Source organism: Drosophila obscura, unplaced genomic scaffold, assembly GCF_018151105.1.
Source record: "Drosophila obscura isolate BZ-5 IFL unplaced genomic scaffold, ASM1815110v1 contig_96, whole genome shotgun sequence".
Taxonomy (NCBI): Eukaryota; Metazoa; Arthropoda; class Insecta; order Diptera; family Drosophilidae; genus Drosophila; species Drosophila obscura.
This window is the reverse complement of record NW_024542890.1, coordinates 1,523,838-1,541,967: the sequence shown is the minus strand read 5'-3', so window position 1 is coordinate 1,541,967 and position 18,130 is coordinate 1,523,838. Positions and strand designations below refer to the sequence as shown.

Below are 18,130 nucleotides of genomic sequence, written 5' to 3'. Positions count from 1 at the left end.
GAAAATGTGAAAGCGAAATACGAGAACAACACCAAACAAACAAACACCATACAAGTTCCACTTTTCTCTAGTTCCCTAAACCCAGACAAAAATGGTTAGGGGAAGCCTATCGTTTAAATCGTTTTTTTTTGTTTGTGTCTAGCTTTTTGTTTGGTCAGAGAAAACCAGAACTAGTCTCAAGAAGTTTTATGAAAAAGCAAAGGATCTACTTAAGGTCGCCCAAGTACCAAGCACCCCCCATCATCTCCTTCAATCCGCTGGGGGAGGGTGGTGCGGTGCTCGACATTTGGCGAATAATAATTATCTCAAATTTGTTGAATTTTGTGCGTATTTTCTAGTTTAAGTGGAGGATCCCTTGACTCCTGCCTCTGCACATCAACCATCTCCACGATCCCCCTGCCATCCACAAACAGCAGCAACCAACCAACCAATCAATCAATCAATCAACCAGCCAAGAAATACTTGCTATCTACATATATACATGCATATATATACTTTTTGTTGCCTATATTGTTTTTATACCTACACATATATGAGATATATATTATGTAAATTATTTATTTATTGTATTTATGTAAATGATATATATTAACCAAACACACCACACACACACACACATAAACACATAAACAGACACAGACTGCGACAGTACGAGTAAATATGTGTACATAACTCAAATTGTTTCCAGCAGACAAAACAAAACAAAAGAAACAGCTAAAAATGTGCAATAAGCCACGCCCCACACACAAAGAGCAACAAATGTATGGAAATGCAACGTAAATACCAATAAAAATGGAAAACAAGACACATTATTTATTTATTTGTAAATGAGAACAAAGAACAAAACAACCAACCAACCAACCTACTATATATATTTTTTCTGGCTTAACTATTAGTTAAAATTATAATTGTTGGATATTTTACTAACGTTAAAAAAAAAGCAAACAAAACAAACGCAAAAAAGGCAAACAAAAAAACAGGAGAAAAAAACGAAAAATAAAATGCAAAAATAAAATTGAAAACAACAAATTTGAATTCTTTCTTTGTGCTGCAAAGTGTCCGCGCAATCGGTGGTGGTAATCGCCGCATGAGACACATCGATAATTATCGACTAATTATAATTAGTGTTGTGAAACCTCGCCGAAAATTCTACTGCCCTCCCATCACTTTAAACAAACGATCCATCGATCTTCAGCTAAACGAATTGTTGCGTACAATTCTGGAACATCGCGGAGACCACAGAAACAAGCGTGAGAGCATATATGTCCTTCTCCCACTCACACTGCTCTTGCCATAGGGCTTCTATGACTGGTGGTGGTCTCACCAACTGTCAGCTCGGATATGCAACAATCGGATTCGGGCCAGGGTTCCACGAAAAAAACAGAACTGCGATTTTTATTTTCATTTAATAAAAGTTAAGCTATTATTGTTTTGCGACAACTCACTCTTACATTTACAAATATATAACTGCTAAATTTATTTACTGCTGGCAGCCCTTCTCCGGCAACACATGTGTGTGTGTGTGCTTGTGTGTCTGAGGAGGTGTGTCTGTGGGTGCCTCTGCGGCGACCTCAAACGATTTCATAACTAACAGAGAACTATGCAAATATATGTAATTACAAGATATTTAAGATTTTTCAAGGCTCTAAGCGTGTTGGGGCGGGGAGCTTAGGGGGTATTAGTCCTCATTCTAGGCGGCGGCCACCTGGCGACGGCTCCCCGGATGAGCAATCACTGGCGGGTGGCTTTTGTGTTCTGTGTTTGGTTTGGGCCGGGCCAGGGCCAGGGCCAGGGCGAGGGAAAGTTATGTTTGTAGAGCACCAGTACCCCCGTCCGCGTCTGCCAAGCAAAAGGCAACAGTTTAACAAAAAAGGCAACAAGTCAACTGCGAGCCGCTTGCATGCAGCGAAACGTTTCGAGGTCGGCAAGGACAATGGCAACAGCTGCCCGAGGGCAGCTTTGCCACTGTCCAACGATCATTTGTTCCCATCCTTCTCGGCCTTGTCCGCCTTGGCACTGGCGCGCGTTGCCTTCTTGTCCTCGTACATCTTAATCAGTTCGTTCTTGCTGGGAATCGGCTTGATGTGGCCCCGTTGCACCAGATACTTGATGGACACCGTGGTGCCGCCTACAGATAAAAATGGTTAATGGAATAATGAAGATGGGGGTCAAAACGGTGCCCCGACTTACCCAGTGTAAGAGCGTATCGCAAGGGAGTGGCCACCTTATAGCACAGATAAGCGATGGCATAGTGTCCCATGTCGGAGGACTGCACCTTCTCGATAATGTTCTCGCTAAGATGCACGTACTGCAGCAGCGAGGGCACATCCACTCCGCTAAGACGGGACAAGACAGGACACAAAACGTCACTGGATAGTCTAGAGTTTGGGAAAGTTTGCAGGGCTTACCTCTTCGACAAGTAGTAGAAACCGCCAAACCAGCCGACCGATGTCACGCAATGGACTGGGATCAGCACATACCAATACTGCTTGTACATGTGCTTGAACTTGGCGAACAGCCCCATGTTAGTGGCATCCCCAAAGAGGTCGGTGGTCGTTGTGGAAGAAGCCTTGATGTCTGTCTTGTTGGGGGCAACTGGTGCTGGGGTCGGCTGTGCGGACTTGTGGCAAAGGCTTCTGCTTCTTGTGAACAGCCACGGGCTCGGCAGGTAGCGTGTGCCTGCCGTTGTCGTCCACTGAGGTGGTGCCAGGTCGCGGTTCTTCCCACTCCAGGTGCTGGCCCCGAAAAGGCATCTTGTGTTGGATTTCGTTGTCAACCTGTGCGACAAAAAGCGAGCAAATGTCCGCGGCTGTGCACCATGACCAATGAGCCGCGTGAGCTGCGACATGGTTGCCATGATGTGGTCTGGATTGTCAGCTAAAGCCTGTAGCCAGCAAAAGCTAGCTGTTCTTCTGTTGACTGCTGAGCTGATGAATATTTCTCGTTCGTTTGAACAAGAACGAACTGATTGATATTGTCGATGTTCCTCTGCTTTTCGTCTATATTTTACACAGCACAGACACTCTCATGACCGGCATAATATATCTCCTGATCGAACCTATCGATAAAATATAATCCGATGACATATTTTCAGAAATTGCTGGTTTTTGATTAATTTTAACACCGAGAAAATTCGCTTACTCGATGCATTGGAAACTTGGTCTCTGAGCTTATTTAATAATATTTAAGCCTGTTTTTTTAATAAACCATAAATATACCCTGTCACCCCATTTTCGCCTTCGAAATATACCACAACGTGTCAAATCTACCGTAAATATACCGTCTCCTGTTCCTGATGCTTGAAATGATTTATCGATATATACACATGTTATTCATCGCTGTTAGACCGACCCAAGGCAAATAATGTGTGCTGTTGGGCGCAACACGTAGACCATTCCATGCTGATGGCCGTATGACATTAGCCTGGCAGGAGAGAATCTCGAGCTGGTGGCAGACTTGGTGGAGAATATTGATTTGTGCACTTTTCAGATCCAATTTGTTTGATCCATCTGGCTGTGGGAACCCGTTTGTAATTCTGTCACAAATGTATCGTCTCGTGCAATCTCTGTATTAGCAGTTAAGAGCAACGTCCGGCGTCCGTTCCTGGCCAGCGTAAATCCAGCAGCCAACTCGCAGTTTTTTCACGCGCCAATAAAAATACAAAAATAGTGCTTACGGCCATAACGATTTCGGCTATCGATCGATGCTCAGTTAACAGCTGATTTTTGACACTGCCAGGCTACCACCAATACACGTTTTTTAAAGTGATCTTTGCGAACGGAAAAACCATGGAGCCCACGGAGCAGACCCAGACGCCGCTCCAGCCAGCAGTCCTCAGCCTCAACAACTGTCCGGGAACCACGCCCGGCACCCCGCAGAGCAAGAACCAACTAAAGAAGCAGAAGAAACTGGCCGAGTTTGCCGAGCTGAAGAAGTTGCGTCGGGAGCGGGAGCGGCAACGCAAGAAACAGAAGCGGCGGGAGGCCAAGGAACAGGGACTGCCGGTGCGAGTAGGACCCTCGCGTAAGGAGCTGAAACGCCGTCAGGTGGCCAACGCGGAGAACGGGGTGGCCACCTTCAGCGTGGCCATCGATCTGGACTACGACGACCTAATGCAGGAGCGTGACATAGCCAAGTGCGTGAAGCAGTGCTTGCGGATATACACCATTAATCGGCGGAGTGCGCAGCCGGGACGTCTCCACTTCACGGGTATCAAGCGGAACGGCAACATCCACGAGTGCTTCAAGAAGAACGACGGCTGGGAAAACTGGAACGTGGAATACCACTTCGATCGCACCCACGCCGACCTGTTCGAAAAGCAGAAGCTCGTGTACCTCACCTGCGAGTCCGACAAACTGCTGGACAAGGTGCAGCCCGACTGCACTTATGTTATTGGCGGCCTTGTCGATCATAATCACTTCAAGGGCCTCTGCCACTCCCGGGCCACGGAGTTGGGCTTGAACACGGCCCGCCTGCCGCTCAGCGAACATGTTGACATGAAGACGCGCGCCGTACTTAGTACCTACCATGGTGAGTAGTTGCAGTGCGTATTCCCGATCCTCTGAGCGCATTGTAAGCATCCTTGGTCTTTAAGTGTTCGAGCTGCTCAACAAGGTGGCTGCTGGCCAAGACTGGACTTCGGCCATTCTCGAAACGATCCCATTGCGAAAGGGCGCCAAGGCCAAGACGACGACCAACGAACAGGAACTGGATCCCAATTCCGAGTCAGAGACCGAATCCCAGGTCGACCTGAAGGCGGACAGTTGACCCCGACCCCGCTTAAAGCGTTTTGAAGTCTTTTTTGATTTTTATTTTAGTTTCTCTTGTTTTTATAAAATCACATTTAGTTTTTTTTCGCAAATTAGATTACAACTTAAAATACATAGCGCAAATAATAGTTATAATAAAAAATATTTTTACATTTCGTTAATGTTCTACAACGTGCGATGATGGGCCCCAGCGACAAAGATCGCCAGTGAAACTCTGGTCTTTTCCTAATTTCCTCCACTCTTCCACTTATGTACATATGTATTTGTATACCCTTGCAGAGGGGACGAGTACCCACATATAAATTTATAAGCCTCTTTTCTATAGTGTCTGATAGTAAGGCAGGCCAGAATCAGTACCAATGGGAGAATATAGCTTCGGTTTGGGTGTTGTTATCCTATCCCATAAGTTAGATAAATTCAGTATGAGGTTAATCCGATACTTTGAAAAGAGCACACAACATAACACAATACAGATTAATTGATTACCTATTTCAAGCAATAAAATCGAAAAATCGAAAATGGTAAAAAAATTGATAAATATCCTTGGGGCAACAGTCTTTGCTGGCATCAGACCATTATTATTGTTGTCTTTTGCCACTGCCACAGCCGGCTGTGTTATTTAGTTTTCCAAGAGCCCTTTCTACGGAACTTTTAAGGTCCCAAGGCCAGGCTAGTCCCAGAGAAACTATGTATCTTTGGGGGGTCCTTCTAGGGTCCGTAATGATAAGTTTTCAAATTATTCTTCACTATTTTTGAGTTATATTAATTAAATAATTATGTTTGAGCAATAAAAAAAAAACTCAATAATAATGATTTACGCACGAGTTGTATTTTTTTTTTGGAAAAAATAAAACTCAAGTGAAATTATGATGAAATCATAGGGAATTGAGAAAAGGTCAGTATGTGAATCAAGGCTAACAACCAATTAAACCAGTTTTAAATGAAAAGATAAACAGGTTGCAAAACTTATTAAGACGCTGTGCTTAGCAGCTTTTTATAATTATAATTTTTAAAAACTCCAAATCTATCAGAGTATAGGATCGAATATCTTTTTGCCATTGAAAGGTTGGATAATAAAATAATTGTATTCTCTGTGTTCATATATTTAATTTCTTAGCAATGTGAATTAATTAAAATTTAAAATAACTGCTTAAATTAGCAAAATGATTTGTGCCCTCAATAAAATTTTTTACAATTTAAATGTATGGGCGTTACTCATCTTACTATTTATATTGTCTTTGGTTCTACATATATGGGTTAACACATCTAGGAGGAGTTTGAATAAAATCGGACGACCTTTTGAGCGATCTCTAAAGTAACAAGCACCACTTTTCCATTGCGCAAGTCATTCCAACCAAACTTTACAAATTATACATAGTTTAACATCATTTAAAATAGAAGAGGACATTTAGAAAAGCAAACATGCCGCTTAAGCTGGCCTTACTAAACCGATTAATAAACTAGAGATCTGCAAAGGCATGGATTAAAATCCAGATTGCAATCTTTACTCATCTGTACTAGTAGTCGTCGCACTGCAAGGGCATTTAAGCTTCGCTGCTCCGAAGTTGTCTACAATTTTCCGTTCTTTTCGTTGGTTTTATTCTCTCTTTTCTATTTATTACATATGTAGGGGTTTTTTGTTTGTGCACGTCATACTATGGGGTTCCATATGGGTCTATAAATAGCACCGGAACGGGCTTACATGCTCGAATGCTTCACTCAAAAATACATGTAAAAACGTGTGTGGAAGTGGGCTTAGATTGCAGCTAGCCACTGTGCCAGGGCCTGCATCATTTTGTTTTTTTCTGTTCATTTTGATTCATATTCATATTTTTTTGGTGTTTTTTTGTTGCTGTAAACGTAGCTGATTTTTTTAGAATGGTCTATCTTTTGATTTCGAATTGGAACTCAGATTAAGTAGCTTAAGGGCCTTACATTGTCATCTACATACAGATATACAATATATATCATATATATTCATATTCATATACATATGTGTGTGTGTTTGTGTGCATGTGGTGGATATGTACATATATGTACATGTTCCATACTGTCCGTCCCATCTCTGTTTCTGTTCTAGCGTTTAGCGTCGTTCGGGGGCGGGTGTAGGCAGGAAGAAGAGTGAAACACAAATAGATATACAAACTAAACATAAAGTATAATAGGATAAATCATAGACATAAAAAATAAGCGCACAACTAAATACGAAAAAAAAAAAATGTAAATGTAAATGGCCGTCGAAATAAAACAAAGACAAATTATTTAACGGCTAAGGGTCACATTTGAAAGACCTATCGAAAGTCAGTTTGAATCAAAAATTCGAAACAAAATCCTTTCTGTTCCGATCACTGAAAACATTAAAACTTAATTAGGCATACAAATACACACACACACACACAAATATACTCGTCTGTACATATGCATGCATTTGGGTGTAAAGTAAGTAGTATATAGCAGTAGCAAAATATATGACCAGATCAGATCTGCAGTAAGAAATATGGCATGCCAATCTCCACCAGGGATATTATCTTCTCCATCTGTGTGTGTGTGTGTCTGTGTTTATCTCCGTCCGTCCCGTTTTCTGTTAGTGTGTGTGTGTGTGTCGTGTGTGTTATAGTATATGCATGTAGTTACTGTACTGTAATAGCTTTATAATACGGCAAATCGGAGCTGAAGCTGGAACTGGAGCTAGAGCCGGAACCGATAATTACTTAAAGTCATCCGTTTCGAGTATCTCAAAATCACTCTCGTCGGACGAGTCCAGGGCGGTGACTATGCGCCGCTGCTGCTGCTGCTGCTGCTGAGACCCACCATCAGCGGCATCCACAGCGTTGTTGGCACCCGCACCCCACTGCACCAGGCCGGAGACAAGGCTAGGCAGCAGCTTGCCACTGTTGGCCAGTAGCGCCTGTGCCTGGCTCTTAACGGCCATAGCCACCAGCTCGCTGGCCGGATCAGAGATCTGGTGTGCGGGCCCGGAAGTGATTTGCCGCAGTTGGGGCCCGCCGACGGCATCGACGGTCGTGTGATCAGGGAACTGCAGGCCCTTGGAGAGGCTCTCCTCCGACGAGGACGAGGTGGTGGACAGCGAAGAGTCGCGCTTGAAGTGGCCCTTGCGGAAGTCCATGTCTGAGGAGGAGCTGACATCCTGCTGGCCCCGTTTGGGGTTCGCTTCCAGAGAGGAGACGGCAGCCACCTCCCGCCTCTGCTGGGAGAGGGGGGCCAGCTCATCGTCCTCGTCCGTGGAGTGCTCATCAATCTCGGGTATCACGTCTGGTATGAGCAGCTCCGAAGGTATGTCGTCGCTGCGCTCGTCCTCCTCCTCGGCATCGGTGGGTGAGCTGATGGTGGCCACATCGCTTGCCCGCTCCAGGACGAACAGATTCGACTCATTGACATCGGGCAGGAACTCGTCCTCCACCTCCGCCTCCAGGTTGTTGTAGTTCAGCTTCTCTGACCACTGGAAATCTGCAAGGATATTTTTGTTCAGTATTGCATTGCTTCTGCATTGCCCCACGTCTTGCTGCAACCTGCAACTCACCTTGCACCTTGTGCTCAATCTTCAGCAGCTTAAAGTTATACTTGGTGGATACCAGTGCGGACAGCACCAGGAGAGTAAGCACCACCGTGGACCCAGATATTATGTGGCCCAGTACGGCCAAGGTGGCTAAACAGCCAGTGCTCACCACGCAGAACATGCTCGGGCTGTTCCTGCGCCAGTCGTCGGCCCTCCGTCCCAAACTCTCAAACTTGCTGCGCACCTCGGGCGTGAGAACGATGCGGAAACTGCAGCGCGTCCAATACAGCCAGTAGCTGAAAAGGCCAAGGAACAGCACTCCAAGCGGACGAACCCTGCAAGTAATAGAAGGAGCAGTACCAGCGGATGAGTGGAGGAGTAGGACTGGAAGATCGTTCTCAGAGTTCGACTGTAGATGCCAACGACTCGATCGCAACTGCACAATGATGCCCGAATATCTTTCAACTCTATTATTACGTTTAGGGCAATAATTAATTAATAACTGATGTGTCCAAGCATCTGTCTCTGTATGTCTGGGGGGTTGTGCTGCGTGCGAGTGAAACATGTTCTAGCAGGAAGCGTAAGCATACCCAGTCTTGTTCCCCAAAAGCTGGTCAAACCTGGTTGAGCCAGCGAGCGTATTTTTTGTGGTTTTTTTTTTCTCTGATTTTTGGATTGTTGATTCTCATTAGCCGTTCATGTGAACCCAGCCCGTGTGTACGGTGCGTACCGAAACTGTGCGGCTTCTTTGCTGCTGGTGTCAGACTCGTTCGATCAAAGCGGAAGTACCGTACCGGCGCTGTCTCCATAATCGATATCAACAACATTTGCTAGCTGATAGATGGGTCCGTTAGTCTTTTACTTTTTTACTAGAAAGCTATCGATACCTCGATCAAACGCTGTTTTGATTGGTCACAGTGTGGATTTATTTTACAATTTCCCAACGTTATTCGACTAGCACCGATCGACATGAATCAATATTGCACTTGTTTATGCCTTTAAATTCAGCAAGCAGTCTTAAAGTTCTGTCACGCACTGCACACACCGATTGCATGAAAAAAAAAAAAAATAATAAATAAATAAAAATAAACTTTCAACACATTCCATCTAGGTGACGCAGGCAATCGATCTGCCCTCCCCTGTCAGCTTCTTTGCTCATCTCGGATAACAAAGGGTACCGCAATTGGCTAGTGCGTTCTTCCCTTCTACGAGGGTCCAATGTGAATGTGTCAGGCTCTTTCCTTCTCCTACCTCTGAGGAGCATTATCAGCTTTTGATATTTGGATCTATACATGCTGTGTTTGCAGTCGAAAGGAAGTATAATAAAAATATAAAGGTCGCCCTCTTCAACCAGTCTGTGGTATCCACAACATTTGATATTTGATATGTACTTTCATTATTGATTTCGGGTAAACAATACTCGAACGAACATACGTTGGCTTGTATGAGGTGCAAACGCAGTAGTACTGTTGGGTTTTTGGTCATCTTCCCTTATACCCTTATTGAGGGCAGGGGTTACATCACACACACCTGATGGAAGCACAAGCCACGAATGAATCTGAGCAGCGCCTAGATCTCAGAGACTAAAAAAGCTGAAGCAAACAGATATTGTTTCCAGGCTCATGTGATGTAGCATCTACATTGCAGATGTAGATGACAAATGTAGCAAACAAATTGAAATCATAAGCTCATATATGTACATATACACATTACTGACTGAATACGGGTATAAGAGTAGAGTCGCGGCCACCGCAGCGACTCACAACGTTCCCCCGCGTTTTTGTTTTGCTTTGTGCTGCTCTTTTGTTTATTTTTCTTGCCCTACCAAATGCTGACGACTTGTTTTGGTCTTGAAAAGCGTCAAATGAATTATCTCTCGCGCTTTTTGACTTTTTCCCCATTTGATTATCGCCAAGCAAGCTCCACTGAAGTGAAGAAGCGGGGAAGCTGGAGATAGAGCTGAATAGATAGAGCATTCTAAAGCTGCTGATGCGATCGACTGATTTACGGCTGTTGCAATTGCCATGTGTTACATACAGAATTGATTGAATTGCTGTGTTTTGTAGTTGAAAAGGCAAAAGCAAAACTAAGACAATAGCAAACGCCGCAAAATTGTCCCGTTTAGATACGGAAGCAGAGAGCGATAAGCACTGACCAAACGAGGCAGCAGCTGCATAGGAGAAAATTTTTGATGGTACATACTATCTGAACAACAGAAGTGTAATACAGTATTGGAGGGATTGATTGACATCTCAGCCGGAACGACCTAAGGATTCGTATCTAAGCGCGCACTAAGACTTGGCTTGTGAGCATTGGGTGATTCAAATGGCGAGGAGTGAAATCAGTGAATTCTTTACACGTTTACCCAGTACATACATAACAAGCACAAATCTGTGTACATATGTAGCATTTATTTAAGCATGCATGTGTGCATGTGTATGTGAGCCGCGAGATCTATGTAGATCTTTCTCTCTGTTTCCGTGCAAATCATTCTCTGTATTAAATTCGTTTAATTTTTTGGTTAATTGTGCCACACAGAATGCTTTTAAATGCCCAACGCAATGCCTTGCCAAAAGGGGCTGGCTGCTCAGTGGGAGGAGGCAGATGATGCATGGAATGACATTAATGTGTGCATGTGTACACATATAAAAAGCACTCATACTAAACTGCACTCTCCGGGAGGGTGTGGGCTGAGAGACGCCAGCAGCCAGACCACCAAAATAAAGGTGGAAGGCACGTACAAAGAGATCAGGCATATACATATATGCATGCACATACACATGCAAATATACATACAAATGTAGGTACATAGTAGTGTGCATTTACATACATTTATTCTTAAAATAAAGCATTGCAACTTTTTATATATGTATGTATGTATATATTTTTGTTTCGGAATTGGGCACGCGACGTTCTTTTTGCTCCATTCCTCCTGCCGACTACCGCCGGCCGCTGTTACCGTAAGCGTTTGTGTCACCGGCTATATAACTTATTTTCGTCATTCTGCCCCTCCTACCTAGCCCCGAGTAAAATGCTCGAAGCGTTTATATGGACGGGGGATCTAACGGGGTGCTGCATGACCCACTTAAAAGTTGAAATGTTTACTTGTAAGTGCGTCGCGAAGCGATGAGATGTGATTCGAAGGAATTCTACTGAGTGACCAAAAAGACTTTTCTTTTCTGTCGTTGGGCTCAAAGTTTTCGAAGGCTTTATTAATTGCATAAAGGATTCTGGAGGTTCTGGACTATACCTATTGTATCTATTTATGAATGATTAAATGCAACATTTCCGTGTGCAGCAACAGGCTAACGGACCGACCCTTCGACTCATGAATGAAATGCGGATGAATGAAGGAGTGCTCTTGTCGGGAGAACAACTTACCAGGCCATTAGCAAGACTGTAACCAGGGCGGCCAGGCCACATTGCAGCGTGGACCGCGATGGGCGGGGAAGCTGTAACATTTTCCCGTGCGTTGTTTTTGTGTTTGTGGGGGTGTACTCTTCCCTCTTCCTCTTCTGCGGCCACTCTCCTTCTTTCTGCTTTGGTATCGCTTCGTTGCTTCGTAACTGCTCCCGCGATTAGCGGGGGGTTGGTTTTCCTCAATTACAGTCTTTTTCTATTGATTACGATTTCCGTTGCGATTTGGATTTTAGTCGAGAGACAATCCGTTTACCGATGGGAAAGGTTCTGAATCAGCTGGTGCGCATGGGCGTAGTTTTCACTTGTTTCCTGATATCGTTACCGTTACCGTTCGTTGGATTTGCTGGCCCACAATGGCTTGTGGTGTGGCACCCAGTTCACGTTCACAATGAGAGCCCTGTGATGGCTGCTGCGTAGAAATGAAAATACATAAAAATGTGGCATTTTACCAAAACAACAAAAGTCCAAAACAGTCCGAATGAGATAGGAATAGCAAAGCGAAATTGTTTTTGTTTTTGTTGAAAGCGGATTTTGTGCAAAAATAACGAAAACACAAATCCATATTTTGAGGGCCCGTCTCACACATACTTACAAACACGCACACACACACACACTAAGAGGCATACAGATGCTCATACAGAAACGTTAATTCATACATACTGATGTACATTTGTGGTGGGGTGATTGCAATTTTCTTTTTACTCGAACGTCGACATTTTCTTGGAAAAACAAAGAAACAACTGCGTTGTGGCACCATCGAAAGTATAATGTTATTGCGACTTTCTTCAAGGACTTGTGAATGATTAACATTTTCCCTTGTTTTTCATTTCATTTTGTTTTTGTTGCTCTGCTATGTTTAATGGGTGAAGCGTGGGTGGGGGGGCCGCGGCCAACGCAACGCGTCGCTGTCACATTACACCGGCTGAGATTGTGAGATTGAGTGAGCCAGAACCGTGCAAGGTATGTTAATTGAAGGCAAGGCATGGACATGCTGGACATACGCATATGTATGTACATGCATCTATCAGTTTCGCATCAATCGTGTATGGGAGACTAATAGAATGAGAAACAAATTAGAGTACCGCCATACCTTCCAGTTAATATACCTTGGAGCCGCCTGTGACAGAGCGAGCGTGCGCGCGTGGGAAGAGCAGAAGTAAAAGCTCTCTCGCAGCCCTCTGCCCAACCAAAAAGAAGTTGTGATAATAGCAAAAACAAAGGAAACTAACAAAAAAAAACAACAACAAAAAATGTACATATAAAAAGCAAAGTTGTTTGGCCTTCGATGTCTTTTCAATTGCGTCGCAGAATATACATATACAAAGATGCGAGTGTGTGTGAATGTATATATATATATCCAAGTATATATGTTCATATACATGCACCTACATATGTGCAAAACTTGGCGCTTCTTGTTTTTGCTTTTTACACATGTCAATGAGTGGGGTGGGCGAAGGGGAAGCGTTCCATGTCAAGTGAATATGACTTGAGTCACCCGCTAGAGCAGAGAGAAGGGGCATTGCGCCCATACAACGCAACTACTAGACAATGAGCATTTTTGCGAAACTAAACTCTGCTATACCCCCCCCAACACCCGGCCCATTTGCAAACACACACACACACTCACAGTCACACGCACATAGAATGGAGATGGAGATATAGTTAGAACGCAGTTTACACCAAAAAATCTCAGACAAACAACAGCACATGGGACAGGACAGTCCATTTTCCAGCACATGTGGGTGGCAATTTTCTCTCTCTCGTACAAGTTTAATTTTGTTGCTGATTTGCTTGGATACATTTGTTTGGTTTGCGTACTTTTGGTTTGGCTATTATATGTTTATATACACTTTAATTGGGGGCAGTTCTTGCCGCAGTAATGGCAATATACATAATATTCGTAACAACAATGCCGATCGCGCAAAAACAACAAAAAAAATACACTCTGCTACAACCGCGCAGTTCAAAAGATATTGAGATATTGAAGCAATACTGCGACATTGACGCTCATCAGTGAAGCGCCAAATTGAGTAAAACAATTTGACAATCGATTGCTTGGGCTATCGAACAGCGAACGAGGACGAGGACTGAACACGCGTTTTTTTTTGGGATGCATACATTTGTTATATTTTGATCAAAATGTATCTATGTATGTCTACCAGGGAAAACTCACGTTGGAGATTACTTTTTGTAGAGTGTGTGGAAATTAAAGCGCGCGCTCTACCCTAGAGATGGCGTTTGGTAATGGAGTTGTGCTCTCGATAGTAATTTCTGCATGATATCGATAGCCCATGTAAAGATATTATGATCTCGCGAATTCAAATTGAAATTTGAAATTAAATATGTTATCCTGCCCTCTGGTCTAGTTAACCCGCCAAAAGTGCGGTAGGTTACTAAATGGTTGGCATTGAAGTCGACGTTTATCACAAACATCAAAGCAAATACCTAATGAATACAAATTAAATAATTAATTGATTTTCCAACGTTGTTCGCCGCCTATTTATCTTATCGATATTGTGTATGGTTTCCATCGAAAGACTATCATATCTAGTAGCAACTGAGCCAAGTGTTTTGTTAGGGTTTTCTTTTTGTTTTTGTTCAGTTGCCTTAGGTCCGGAGTCGGTCGATTTAGTCTTTCAAAATTTAAGTAGCAAACATTTTTAGTTAATTTTTCAGCATGGATAGTACCCGGTAAGCAATACAAAAGCAAGAGCAATCAAACAACCTAGTGACATCTCCTTCGGGTTCGGTCACGGCATTGTCCCCGCGCAGCAAGGCAATGGAGAAGCTGTTGGCAGAGGTCGTGCAGAGCCACATTCAGAGCCAGGAGGGAACTGAAAGCACAGCCACGACCCCGACAGATACGACCACCATATTCAAGTCCCAACACACCCAGCCAACACAGTTCCGACGCCCTCTCTGGATTGAGCTCTAGCAACAGCATTGGCTCTAGGTTCCACATCGATGGTCAGGCCATTCTGCCGCCTCTGGTGAGTATTTACATATGTATTTGTAGGAGCGGCCCTGCTTAAGCATGACTTTGCCTCATTCAGATGACGGCGACGAAGCGGAGCGATATACAACTATCCAAGCATATGGCTCTTCAGCTGGAAAAGAAGTTCGAAACGGTCAGAGTTCCAGGGGGCCAAGAGAGGAGTGAAAAGACCGGAAATAGTAACAACTCCATTGGCCAGAAGGCGGGGTCTGCCGCATCTGCAGCAAACGAAGACGTACATCTTCGACCATCCACCTAACAGCAACAAGGAGCCGCAGCGTCCCCAGTCTCTTGGCCTTGAAATGGCGAATGCAAAGGACGCCAATATACCCACCATCCAGGTGAATCCGCCCACTCCTCAGCAACAAAAGCCACAGCAGGAAAATTCCAAGTCGCTGGGCAGTTCCGTGCTGACGGTCCATCAGCGCAGGTTGAACAATATCACAAATTGTATCCTGCACTTTGAGCGGGAAGGCCTGGGTAGGATGCTGCCACCCGCAACCGACTCCCTACCATCCACATCGACCGAGCCGGCCACTGTGGTGTGGCAGGGGCAGGAGATACTGGACACAAGTACAACACCCTCACTGACACAGCCCTCGTCGAGCCATACGTTCAAATTGAATGGTGCTGGTGGCTGTCCCGTTCAACGATCTCGATCGTTTACCCTGGAGGAGCCGTCCAAGGTTCTGGTGGAGCACATGCAGCGCAAGGCGGATGCGGAGGCCCGAGATCGGGAACAGGCCCACTTTCAGCGGGAGACGGTTGAGTCAAAGGCAAAGCGGGTGAGCCGCAGTCCCAAGAGCCGCAGCAGCACCCAGATCAGCGGCTGCCTTCGATTGTGTCCCGTCAGACCCAACCAACAGGAGCAACCAGCAAGCCAGCAGACGGAAATGTCGCGCCAAGAGCAGCCAAACCTGGACGAAGAGATCGAACTCATGATCGAGCGCATCTTGAACGAGCAACAGCTGGACCATGTGAACCACGTGGATGAACTGCGAAGCTACCTCCGGACACACAAAAACCGATTCAATCAGCTGGTTCAGTATCAGCATGAGGAGCTCCTGCGCATGCAGGGAGAGTTTGATCGCCAGCAGAAGTTCCTCATCAACCAGATTTGCGGAGAAATAGACTTGTCGGTCTATCGCGACGGTCTCTCCAAACAGCTGTCGGAGTACACCAGCACCCGGTCTCTGGAGCGGCACCTGGGCAGCAGCTCGCAGGGCGATGAGCCCATTAGCAACAGCATGGCCACTACAAGTGGTGGCAGCTGCACGTCGCCGAACCACACAATAACCATCTCGCCCACAGTGGCGTCGCCGCGTACCCCAGACTCTTACTATTCCGCACCCATGGCGGACCGCTGCATACCTACTCCCCCACCACGCCAGCAGTCCTCACGCAAGTGCCTTTTCAAGATGGACGAGGTGGTTTCGAAGAGTTTAAGTTTGAGTTCAGACTACGATCCGCAGCCACTCTCCGGGACTAGTGCTCCGAGCACGCCACGCTCCGGCCAGATGCCGCTACGCAACAGCAGCCTCAGCAACAGTAAGCGTTCAGTAGCCAAGGCTTTTGCGCCCAAAAACCGGACTGCATCTGCCCCACAAAAGAGCAGCAACGGCAGACCCAATTCAGGACCGGGATCCACGAAAGCTCCAGTGCAGCGCGTCGTGGGTGGCGGTGGAGGAAGTGTCGGCCGCACAGGTCCTAAGAAGACTACACCAGGAGGCGTCAATGCAGCCGAAACCAGGGCCCAAAGCACTGCCCGACGTCTGCCCAGTCGTGGTCCGACCCAGGGACAGCATGGGCAGCAGCTGCAGCAGGGTAGTTCATCAAAAGCCAGGAAGACAACGTCAACGCCCATGCGCGGACGCAATGTGAGTTTACAGAAGAAGACGGAAAAGAGAATCCCAAATTAGTTGGCCCTGGACCGAATCGAATCGAACTGAACTGAACCTAACCTCTATTTCTGCCACCACTGGGCACTCACCTCCTCTCTTTCCATCAATTTTCAATCGATACACTTTCGCATGCAGCGCTGGGCGGGCGAGAAGCCATAAGAAATAGCGGTAAACCGAGACAACCACGTGCCTTAACAAATACTGCCGGAATCAAAGGGAACAAAAACTCTGATCTAACACAACATTTGGTAGCACTAACTAGCAAAATTACTAACAAATAAATAGTATCAATTTTTAGATCGATCCATCAGGCGCCTAAGTAGCTAGCAAATCCTATCTTTTACCCCACCCCCACCATTTTGTATATGATCCCCGTTAGGAGGAGGCTGCGGCAAGCTGCATCAATGCCGGTGTGCGGGGCTATCTCGTGCGTCGTCTCTTTCGCACAGAGCAAGTGCAGCGTGTGGTCCAGACCATACGCGACACCCTCATCTTTGTGCTCAATCTGCACCTGGAGACCTACGGCACCAGTCTTGACGAGGAGGAGCCCGGCAACATACGCCTGAAGGCGCGTCTCCTACAGCAGGTTTGAGATTATCTTCTCACAATATTCTTGAACTTTTGTCAATCTCTTTCGCTCTCTTCCAGCTCTGTTCGGCCAGTCGCACTCTCCACCTGATATTCTTCCAGACGAGCGTCCAAGAGCGCATGGAGATAATATCGAGGGATCGCAAACGCATCCGAACCAAGCTCCTGGCCATGCATCTAAAGCAGCGCTGAGAGGGTAAATCTATGGCGAAAGCCTTTCGCGGACGTTAAATCATTTCAATCTATCCCACTCCACAGCTGGCGTCGCTTCGAAGCTTTCGCTTGCCGCCAAACTTTACGAAATGGAACGACTGAAAGCTTTTGCCTCCCCACCTACCTACCACCACAGCACACAGCCATGCGCTGAATTCGCTTGAAAAGCTTACCACCACTTGTCAAAACATTTGGCATCGAGCGGACGTCGTGTGCGTGCAAAATTGTATTAAATTAATAGTTTTTAATTCCCCGCACCCGCCTGCAACACACACTTGCATCACTACACCCCGCCGACCCACATGATTGTGCGCGGGGCGGCTCTCCAGCAGCAGTAATAAAATCGTTAAAAAATACACAACAAAACGCAAAATCTTTCGTAACTTGAGTGAATCAAAACCAACAAATGCAACAACAAAATATAGAGCACAGAGAAGGGCAAAGAGAACCAATTCTATTCTAGAAAATCGAAGGCCAAACAGAGAGGAGAGTGGACTTACATTATTTTTGTGTGAAAAGAAACTATAATATGAACAAGAAATCAAAAGAGAGAAGCGAAGCAGAAGCAGAATATTATTAAAAAAAATTAAAAACACATTTTAACACGCGACAAGTGCGTCTGTCTGTGTGTGAGTGCATGAGAGCTGTGCCTGGCCAGCGTGATTGTGTGTTTGTGCGTCTTGTCTTCGTGGGAGCTGCTCTCCGAGAGATTCTGAGTGCGTGGGTG

General features: G+C 45.4%; 4 protein-coding genes and 1 long non-coding RNA gene across 6 annotated transcripts; 2 read left to right on the top strand and 3 right to left on the bottom strand.

Moving 5' to 3' along the window:
* Positions 1-1,355: 1,355 nt before the first annotated feature.
* LOC111070388 (uncharacterized protein C18orf19 homolog A) lies at positions 1,356-3,057 on the bottom strand. Its single transcript, XM_022360887.2, has 3 exons — positions 2,409-3,057; positions 2,191-2,336; positions 1,356-2,128 (listed from the first exon to the last, which is right to left on the bottom strand). Exons 1-3 carry the CDS (start codon positions 2,855-2,857, stop codon positions 1,977-1,979), a joined length of 747 nt encoding a protein of 248 aa, XP_022216579.2. The 5' UTR covers positions 2,858-3,057; the 3' UTR covers positions 1,356-1,976.
* Positions 3,058-3,445: 388 nt separating this feature from the next.
* Positions 3,446-4,919, top strand: LOC111070387 (tRNA methyltransferase 10 homolog A). The gene is made up of 2 exons (XM_022360886.2): positions 3,446-4,530; positions 4,595-4,919. The coding sequence occupies exons 1-2, from the start codon at positions 3,789-3,791 to the stop codon at positions 4,765-4,767; spliced, it is 915 nt and encodes a 304-aa protein (XP_022216578.2). The 5' UTR covers positions 3,446-3,788; the 3' UTR covers positions 4,768-4,919.
* A 1,991-nt stretch (positions 4,920-6,910) lies between these two features.
* Positions 6,911-12,026, bottom strand: LOC111070385. Its single transcript, XM_022360884.2, has 3 exons — positions 11,668-12,026; positions 8,311-8,621; positions 6,911-8,237 (listed from the first exon to the last, which is right to left on the bottom strand). The coding sequence occupies exons 1-3, from the start codon at positions 11,745-11,747 to the stop codon at positions 7,477-7,479; spliced, it is 1,152 nt and encodes a 383-aa protein (XP_022216576.2). The 5' UTR covers positions 11,748-12,026; the 3' UTR covers positions 6,911-7,476.
* An 8-nt stretch (positions 12,027-12,034) lies between these two features.
* Positions 12,035-13,719, bottom strand: LOC121405437. Of its 2 annotated transcripts, none has more exons than XR_005968559.1 (2): positions 13,525-13,719; positions 12,035-12,115 (listed from the first exon to the last, which is right to left on the bottom strand). It is a non-coding gene; the product is annotated as an uncharacterized LOC121405437 (long non-coding RNA). The 2 variants fall into 2 exon arrangements; XR_005968560.1 differs by lacking the exon at positions 13,525-13,719 and adding an exon at positions 12,311-12,785.
* A 567-nt stretch (positions 13,720-14,286) lies between these two features.
* On the top strand, positions 14,287-17,541 carry LOC111070384. Its single transcript, XM_041596101.1, is given in 8 exon segments — positions 14,287-14,397; positions 14,479-14,581; positions 14,583-14,696; positions 14,760-14,945; positions 14,977-16,578; positions 16,982-17,188; positions 17,251-17,386; positions 17,449-17,541. Coding segments are annotated over 7 exon segments (2,358 nt in total). The 5' UTR covers positions 14,287-14,383; the 3' UTR covers positions 17,383-17,386; positions 17,449-17,541.
* The last annotated feature ends 589 nt before the right edge of the window (positions 17,542-18,130 follow it).